This window comes from Microtus oregoni, unplaced genomic scaffold (assembly GCF_018167655.1).
Source record: "Microtus oregoni isolate MIOR12 unplaced genomic scaffold, Mior012 000005F_ref0000423, whole genome shotgun sequence".
In the NCBI taxonomy this organism is placed as follows: Eukaryota; Metazoa; Chordata; class Mammalia; order Rodentia; family Cricetidae; genus Microtus; species Microtus oregoni.
The window spans coordinates 7,390,001-7,399,729 of NW_024543064.1; the positions used below are offsets into that span (position 1 = coordinate 7,390,001).

A 9,729-nucleotide genomic window follows, 5' to 3' on the forward strand; every position below is an offset into this window, starting at 1 on the left:
CGACGGTGACGAGAGCAAAGCAAGCCCTAAGTGTCGCCGTGATCAGGCAGTGGTGTGTATTTGATTTTTATCTGTGCTCACCTTTATGTGAGAAAACTGGAATTTACCTGGTTTCATGGGCTTCTAGGGTACAGCGCTCCACAAAAATTGAAATAAACTACGTTTCTTTTTCTTTTTAGTAGCTTAATTTTAAAATAAGTGCTTACTAGCTCCCATAGTATAAAAATTCACATTTTTCTGGGTCCAGTAGCCTTTTCCATAGATGACTGCAGTCAGTTGGCACATGTCATTCTCTGTCTGCATTCGTGACTATATTCATTATTGTCTGTGCACGTGGCACAATCTGTTGGGAAACTGGAATATAGAATTTATAGTTGTAATTTTTAGGAGCAAAAGATCAAATGCATTGCACTTGGAATTTTTTTTTTTTTCAAGGGTTTCTCAGTAGCTTTGGAGCCTGTCCTGGAACTAGCTCTTGTAGACCAGGCTGGCCTCGAACTCCCAGAGATCCGCCTGCCTCTGCCTCCCCAGTGCTGGGATTAAAGGCATGCGCCACCACCACCCAGTGCACTTAGACATTTTCTAAAGATTTTCTTCCATTCTCATCTCACGGCCTTTCCTCATCTGCAGCGATCCTACAGCAAAGAGCTATTTGAAGAAGTCATTTCAAAGATGCGGAAGGCAGGAATCAAATCCACCATTGCAATAGAGAAGTTTAAGCTTCTTGCTGAGAAAGTGGAGGAAATAGTGGCCAAGAATGCACGGGCAGAAATTGACTACAGCGATGCGCCGGATGAGTTTAGAGGCAAGTTATTGCTCATGTCCATGTCTGTGGTGTAATGGGAAGTGTGTGGCATCGAGAGGGCTGTCTTTGTCACTGTTCTACTGCCGTGAAAGGTCATTGTGACCAAGGCAACTCTTTTTCCTTTTGGTTTTTTGAGACAGGGTTTTTCTGTGTAGCCTTGGCTGTCATGAAACTCATTCTGTAGGCTAGCCTCAAACTCATAGACATCCGCCTACCTCTGGCTCATGAGTGCTGGGATTAAAGGCATTCGCCATCACTGCCTGGCCCCAAGGCAACTCTTATAAAAGAAAGAATTTCATTAGGGGCTTATTTGCAGTTTCAGGGGGTTAGTCTATGACTAATATGAGCCTCTGGGGACCATTCTCACAAAGCCACTACAGGGGCACTATCTGTGTTTTTTGATTGTTTGGTGGCATGCTATAGGTGTTTTTTGAGAGTTGTCTAAAATTATGTATACAAATTTTGACTTATAGTGTAGACTAAAGGATGAACGTCCTTAGTGTGATTTCACCTGATACCTATGAGGACTTTAAAGACGGCTCTACCTTCCTAAAGGGAGGAGTCTGGTTTTCAGGCAAAGGGTCCTGTCCCAGGGGCCTGCTTCCCGGCTGTCCATCCTTGCTATTTTCTCCTCCTGGATGCAGGGACCCTGGGGTCTGTACGCAGCTCTCCCTCTGGCTGTGTCTCTTACTGGTCAGACAGTGTGCTTCTTCAGTCGTAGCTTCCACCATTGGGTTAGTGTGCTACGCTTTGTCTCTGCAGACCCTCTGATGGACACCCTGATGACCGACCCTGTGAGACTGCCCTCTGGCACCATAATGGACCGCTCCATTATCCTGCGGCATCTTCTGAACTCCCCCACTGACCCCTTCAACCGCCAGATGCTGACTGAGAACATGCTGGAACCAGGTAGGAGGCTCAGCCTGCCTTGCAGTGCTGATGCTCGTGCCCTGGGACCTGTAATTCCAGCTAATGGGAGGATGAGGCAGAAGGGTAGCCTGTTCAAGACCAGCCTAGACCATTTAGTTGAGCCACTGCCTCAAATAAATAAAAAAGGCAAGTTGGCTAAATCTCTACCCACAGAACCCTTGCCTAGTGTGTGCACACCCCCAAATTCAGTCCCCAGCACCAACGTCAAAAACAGACACCGCATGCAGAAAGTACCCAGGTGAAGCTCTTTATGGAAAAGCCAGAACGCACTCGGCCTGCTTTTTCTGTAAATGCCCCCCTCTCTGTGGCTGCTTCTGCCAAGGACTTGAGCACGCAGAGGGAATGAGTGGCCTCTTTCCTCTTAGACAGAGCTACAAGCTGCAGAGCCTGTTTGTCTAGGCCATTAATCCCCCGTCTTTTCTCCCTCAGTGCCAGAGCTGAAGGAGCAGATTCAAGCCTGGATGAGAGAGAAGCAGAGCAGTGACCACTAAGCCGTCCCCGTCGCACTTCTCTGCTGGAAACAGCCACGCCAGCCAGCCAGGCTGAAGCAGCATCCACCTCAAAGCCGCTGCTCAACCCTGCAGCCAGATGTGGCCAGATCCTGAGAGCCCACCCCGAGTGACCAAACAGTAGAGATCTGAGAGACATGATGAGAAGAGGAGCCCGATTCCTGTACATATATTTAAGTGACAAACTGTCAAAAGCTTGAGGGACGAGTTTTACGATTGCCTGTGTAGTAAAGCACGTCCCTCGCCTGTCACACCTGGGGCTGTGGCGACGGAAGTCTTTAGTGATGGCGAGCGGGTCTGGGCAGCATCCCCCTGAGCTTTCGTTTTGTTTGGTTTTTTCGATGTGACTAGAGAACTCGGACATTTTGCTGCTAAAGAATCTCCCCCTTCCTCACCCTCCTTGCGCTGTGGGTTTTTTTAAAGAGAAACAAAACCAGACTCCTTTCCCGGCCTCCAAACACGTATTCTGTGAGATACCTGTGCCTGCGACAAAGTGTTAATCTTGGGATCGTATTTTTATATCATATTCACATACTTGTTTTTTTAATTGGTGTTAGATGACATGATTAATAAAAAAGGCAAGATATTTTCAGAATTTGAATTTCAGTTTTTTTTCCCTTTTGAAATAGCCCCTTTACATTTTTTTTTATTATAAACAAAATGAAGAGAGCCCTGTTGCCCTGGCCTTTCTACCAAGCCCTCGAGTAAGATTCTGAGGACAGGTGCAGCATCGGGATGGCTGAAGTGGATCAGGACTCGTGTGACTTGTGGGGTTTGGGGAGGTGAGGGTTGTGTTTTGGTTTTTGTTTTTTTAATCCAATGTGACAATTCCAAACCTATTGCCATTATCCTCTGGGAATCAATAGATTCCCCAACCCTGGGTTTATTTGTATGCTGTGTCCTTTTGGTGTTTGGCCTTACCAAAGCAAAAAAAACAAAAAACAAAAAAAAAAAAGAGGGTAGAAGAAATGTGAAAATCTGTCTGCTTGTTTCCATGCCCGGACAAACGCCACCACGCTGGCACACGCGAGCAGAAACCCTTTGTATTACCGCTCCCTACGCAACATACTTGAATTCTTGAACTTCCTGTGGGGTAAAAAAAGGATTTGAAACCATAAAGTGTTCTAAGAAAATGAAATCTTCAGAAGCATATTTTCTTTTCTTCCCCTTCTCCTCTTCTCCACAGACAATGTGCTCTGTTCAGTTCCCAACACAAACTCCAATAAAGAGTGATGCCCATTCGGAAGGAGTCCTCTGTGCGTAGTCTTTTTGTGGAAGAGAAATGGGCGGGGACCGGCTGGGCGTAGAGTGGCTCACACCTCTAGTCCCAGGGCTTCCAAGGAAGAGGCGGGAAGATCTCTGAATCTGAGACCACCCTGATCTACATACAGAGTTCCAGGCTATCCTATGCTGGATATGAAGTACTATATTTAAAATAAATAGATAAGTAAATAACTGGACAGTGGTGGTGCACGCCTTTAATGCCAGCACTCAGGAGGCAGAGACAGGTGGATGTCTATGAGGTCTGTGTGTTTGAGGTCAGCCTGGTCTACAGAGTGAGTTTTCAGCAGGTACAGGAGCATTTGTGGCTCTCACAGTGGGCGCCTGGTCTAGTTCCCAGCATCTACAGCTCACAGCTGCCTGGAACTCCCGTTTCAGATACCCATGGGCACTGGGCACACACATGATGCTCACACACACACGCACGTACACACATATGCAATCAAAGCATTTACACACATAAGAATAAAGGGACGAGGGCAAAGAAGAGCCAAGTGGGTGTGCATGCGGTGAAGTGCTCTTTCTGGAGCCAGTTAGGAATTGCTGGTTTTAAAGTAAAGCATTATGGGCCATTGAGATGGTTCATGGAATAAAGGTGTTTGCTACCGACCCTGGTGACCTGAGTTTGATCCCTGGGATCCATGTGCTCGAAGGAGAGTGCTGACTCCCACAAGTTACACTCTGAACCCCACACATGGTATAGCACACCCCCCTACAATAAATAAAGGTATAAAATGTTTACTTGAAAATAAAACCGTCTCATCCTCACTCGTCTTCCTTGGCGTGGCCCTTGGTTCGCATTCCACTCTGCTGGTGTGAAGGGCCTCAGCGCCGTCTCTTCAGGTACCTCAGAGATCCTTGTGGCCAGCCTGCTTACTCAGGTCCCATCCATTCCATTAGCTCCCCAGTTAGCACAGGCCGTAATAACCCCTGCCACAGGCAGCACTTAGATGGTACTTCCTGCATGCCAGGCACTGTGCAAAAAGCCTTTGTATTTATAGTGCCGGCCCCAGGTAGATAGGACCTCGTTTGTTTGGCTGTTTTCAATAGGTCAGAATACCAGCTGCAGACAGATTAGATGCCTTGCCCATTGTCCCCTGGCAAGTATCCTGGCTCTAGGGCCCATGCCATTTATTTCCTTGATGTCTACTTCTCTTGAGCACATTGGACTCACTATCCCCCTTCCCCCATCCCAAACAGAGTTTGGGCTAGAATGTTGCTCAGAGGTAAGAGCATCTACCGAGCATGTGTGAAGATCTGGGTCAATTACCCATGATCCCACTTTTCAGATGATTCTATTCTGTTTGCTTGTTACTAGGCTTATTATCCACAAGCCTATGAAGTTAATTATATTAATTAGAACCATGTCTAATATTTGTTGGTTTCAAGATTGAGGGGTGCTTATCTCCTTCCACCACTAGGAGGTGCTAGTCTCACCCTATCAGAGTTAAGGGGTGCTGCTTCTGGCAGTGTTTCAAGGGCAGTCTTTAGGAAAGGTGGGGCATGGATGCAGCCCATTTCCTTGCCTCTAGGGGCGCTGTTTTTTTCTTTATTGGAGTCTTAGGGTAGCTGTTTTATGGAAACTCATTGTTTGCCTTCAATCTACTAATTATAGGATCCAAAATATTTCAAAAGTATGTCTGGATTGAAAGGAAGATGGTCCCACAAGGAGACCGGGAAACCTGTCAGCAGAAGGGAAGCCTTTGAGCAAAAAAGGGGACAGGTACATTGTGCTCATCTCATGAGTCACCGCTGTGTGGGTTCCAAAAGGGAGTGGGAGAACACCCTCATTTCTGGTCTGTGTGGTGCTGGGGATCAAATCCCAGACTTCTTATATGCTACCGAGTCTGCCAACTGAGCTACATCTCAAGCCTCCCCTCCCAGCAGCTATTATTAGAAAAGGCAAGAGGATGATCTGCGTGTTTATGATGATGCTCTTTCAATAATCCAGGAGATCGCCAACTGCGAATGACTCAGAGCAAAGCAGTTGGAGTAGAGCCAGGGAGGCTGGCTTCTGGGACAGGTTTGATGATGGAGTTGAGATTTGTAAATAGATTGGAAGAACTGCACAAGGCAAGGGGTCAGGAAGAAAGTCCATGTGACTTTGAAGGACATCAGGTACAATGATGGGGACACTGAGTGGAGCAGGCTTGGGGTGAAGTGCGAGGATTTTAGGCTATCTAGCTGGGCAGTGGTAGCACACACCTTTAATCCCTGCATTCGAGAGCAGAGGCAGGCTGATCTACAGAGTGAGTTCCAGGACAGCTAGGGATACACAGGGAAATCCTGTGTTGAAAAACCAGTAAAGAAAGTGGAAATGCAATATAGGAAATGTCCGGACCGGAGACATAAATTTGGAGCCAAGAGTTCTTGGAATGACTGACGGTTGTTGGATTGAAGGCGTTTGACTGCGGTGAGCGTGTGAGATGACCACAGTGGCAAACACCCGGAGTCCCAGCACATCAGGGGAAGATGTAGGAACACTGGGACTTCAAGGTCATCTTTGGCTACACGGCTAATTCATGATGAGACCAGGTTGGCCTCCGTGGGACCACTTCAAAAAGAATAGAAAAATAATATCAGCAGTGGACGGCTATGTCTGGAATCTCAGCTGTTAGGAGGTAGAAGCCAGAGGTTTGGGGTGTCCAAGGACAGTCAGCTACATAAGGAATTCAGGGCCACCTGGAGCTACCTGAGCCCCTGTCTCAAACCCAAACTAAACAAGCTTCAGTGTGCTCTGTCTTCATCTGCCGCTCTGTCCCAAGCCGCTGTCACCTGCATTGGGTTTAATTGCCCAGTTCTGAGGACCTAAGTCTTGGTCTTAAACAGATCACCTAAGTTTTGTCAGTTAAACCAGGAACTGAGATTCATCATTGCAAATCGGGGCTTGAGTTGACTGAGCTTGGGAAGCTCTCACTAAGGGAACTGCTGTGTTTGAGGTCAAGTTGGAGCTGGGGCTGAAGATAGCTTGAAGGCCTCCTTACAATGTTTCTCAGCCTACATACCTACAATGGCCTCTGAGCTGCTCTTTGGAGCATTGTGTCATAAACAGTAAAGAGACACGGACGGAAGAGCCTTACTTCAGTCATTTCCAAAGCCCCAGGGAGCCCAGGGCGGCTGGAGGACTTGACATTGCTGGTTTCCAACAGACAGTCTAAATCTTCCATCCTTTTGTATCGTGTATCACTTTATAATCGTTTCAATTATTTATGTTGTTTTGTTGAAAGCAAAGCATGTTAGAAAACTGTCACCAAGGGAAGGGCAGGAAATGGCAAGCACACTGAATTGTGGCAGGACAGAGACATTTCAACATTGTTATAACTTAAGACTCTTGGTGAAGGAGTGCGTGCGTGCGTGCGTGCGTGCGTGTTCATCAGACACAAGAGACAAAGATGACTGGATGTCAGTGCTTCTCTGGTTACCTAGTCTCTAATCTCTGCATTCTCTCTCTTTTTCTCTCTCTCTCTTTTTATACAGCCTCACTATGAGCCATGGCTGTCCTGGAACTTGTATAGATCAGACTGGTCTTGAACTCATGGAGATCTGCCTGCTTCTAGGTTAAGAGTGCACACCACCATATCTAGCTCCTGTTTCCTTTTTCTATACATCTGTATGTACCGTGTGCACTCATGTGTATGCATGCATACATTTCTGTGTGTATGCAGGTGCATGTGCTTATGTGTGAGCATACATGTGGAGGCCCGAGGTTACAGCACAAATCTTATTAGATGACCCTCCATCTTATTTATTGAGGCAGGGTCTCTCAGTGGAACCCAAAACTTGCCAGTATGGTCTGGCTATCAAACTTGCCCTGTTTCTGTTTAGAAGCCTAGGGCTTATACCTGTAATGTTATTATTACATTTTTAGCATACAAAATACTAGGTTTCGTTATGACATTGTCAAACATGTAGCACATGTTTGCCTCATGTCCACACACTCCCTTGTCTACACGTTTATAACTGCTTGCATTATACTTCTCTCCTCTGCCTCTCTATAACATCTCAAAGATGGAAGAAAATTGATGATGAAATTACTTTTTAGTTTTCTTAAACCCTGAGGTCTTGTGAGGCAAGCGCACTGTTAATAAGCACATAGCTAATTTCTCCACCGCCCCAGAGTCAGCTGCTTCTGCAAAGGGTGAAGGATTTAATTCCTTCACCCTCCTTTGAAGATATCCCAGACCTCAGTTACTTTCCAACAGCTGTGAAGAGCGAGGCCATGAGCAAACTGTAGGCCTGCTGATAGACCACACCTCATAATCCTTCCCGAACAGTTCCATCAGCTGGGAACTGAGCATTCGAACACATGAGCCTGCGGAGGCCTTTCTCTTTCAAACCAACACACCCTGTCTTAAAAGGCCATGCTCTGGTCCTTGTGTACCTCCCTGACAGAGACCTTGGAAACCACATCTGGAGAGCTGTCCACATCTGGAGAGCCGTCCAAACACACTGCTTTGGGTCCAGGATCCTAAGTTGGAATTAATATTTAATATAGAACCACCCTCCTATTGTGACCCTTTATATTAAAACTTTGCATATATTGAAGTGGCAAAATAAAAAAAAGTTGAAGAGGAGATAAGAAGAATAAATGCAACAGGCAGACACTGGTAAGTACAAGGGATGAGGGGCTGGGGGTGTTTCCCTGTAGGAAAGTGCTTGCCCTGGCATTCATGAGGTCCTGGGTACCATCTTGGTGCCAGAGAAGGAGAGAAAAGAGGTGGGAGAGACAGACAGATGAGAGAGAGTCAGAGACAGGGGGAGATATTAAGAATAAAAAATTATGGGCTGGAGAGATGGCTCAGAGGTTAAAAGCATTGCCTGCTCTTCCAAAGGTCCTGAGTTCAATTCCCAGCAACCACATGGTGGCTCACAACCATCTGTAATGAGGTCTGGTGCCCTCTTCTGGCCTGCAGTCATACACACAGACAGAATATTGTATACATAATAAAGAAATAAATATTTTTAAAAAAAGAATAAAAAATTATGCTAGGCAGTGGTGGCACATGCCTTTAATCCCAGCACTTGGAAGGAAGTCAGAGGTAGTCAGATCTCTGTAATTGAGAGGCTAGCCTGGTCTACAGAGTGAGTTCCAAGATAGCCAATAAACAAAAAATATAGTCAATCAAAAGCTAGGCATGGGCAAGTCTAGTGTTGCACACTTGGAATGCCAGATGTGGGTGAAGCAAAGGTCATCCTCAGAGACGTAATGAGTTTGAGACCAGCCTGGATTACATGATACCCTGTCTCAGAAACAAACCAATATTATACACACACACACACACACACACACACACACACACACACGTAGCCAAACATGTCAATGCACATCTGAAATCTCAATACTTAAGAGGCTGAGACAGGAGGATTGTGAGTTCCAGAACAGCCTGTGTCCAAACAAACAAATCTAGTTATAGATCAGGATAGAATTCAACGCTACACCCCAACTTTCCCATTAGTTGGCTTTCTTGACAACAGGGACAGTTCTGGGGTACCTTTATGTTTGTATGTGCGGCGCTGGGGACTGAGCCCGGGGCCTGGCATAGCACGAGAGGCCAGTGTTGTGCTTCTCAAGCCCCAGCCCCTATTTTCCTTTTTGGACCCCCAACTGAAGTAACAAAAGGGAACAAACATTCTGAAAAGATAAGCAGCTCCTGTTTCTTTGATGGCCACAAGAGCCTGAGATTGCTGCCAAGTGCACTCTTTAGCTACCTCCTTTGTACAAAGCGCATCTTCCTGTTTAAGTTCTTGGCGGGGATGGCGATGGTGACCTAATTCTGCTGTAAAGAGAGTGGGAGAATGAACTTCTAAAGTGCATCCTGGTATTTGCACAAAGGAGAACCAGTTTGGTACCTTAATATTGATGGAGTTTGGAGATGTCTTACTTCTTTCTTCGTTTGTTGGTTAATAGTTCATTTCTGTTTGTGTTGTGTTTGTTTTATGTATAATGAATCCAGTGTTTTTCTTAAAAGCATGAGTCGGTAGCCTGAGTTTGAGTCCTGGGTCCACAACCACAGTGAATTGTGACCTTCAAGAAATGACCTTTGTGTTGATTTCATAGGACTGCTATAACAGATTGCTGCAGACTAGCCCACTTTTGTTCTTCTGTAGTTCTGTGTGTGTGTGCGTGTATGTGTGTGTGTGTGCATGTGTGTGTGCATGTGTGTGTGCATGTGTGTGTGCATGTATGTGTGCATGTGTGTGTGC

General features: G+C 46.1%; 1 protein-coding gene across 2 annotated transcripts in view; it reads left to right on the forward strand.

Moving 5' to 3' along the window:
* The window catches only part of LOC121448227 (ubiquitin conjugation factor E4 B), a 111,136-nt gene extending 108,297 nt beyond the window's left edge, over nucleotides 1–2,839 (forward strand). For both annotated transcript variants that reach the window (XM_041652064.1, XM_041652065.1), the window contains 3 exons: nucleotides 631–805; nucleotides 1,568–1,714; nucleotides 2,165–2,839. In XM_041652064.1, the coding sequence (XP_041507998.1) occupies nucleotides 631–805; nucleotides 1,568–1,714; nucleotides 2,165–2,226 (384 nt within the window). In that variant the 3' untranslated portion in view covers nucleotides 2,227–2,839. The remainder of the gene's footprint in view (nucleotides 1–630; nucleotides 806–1,567; nucleotides 1,715–2,164) is intronic.
* Nucleotides 2,840–9,729: the final 6,890 nt, after the last annotated feature.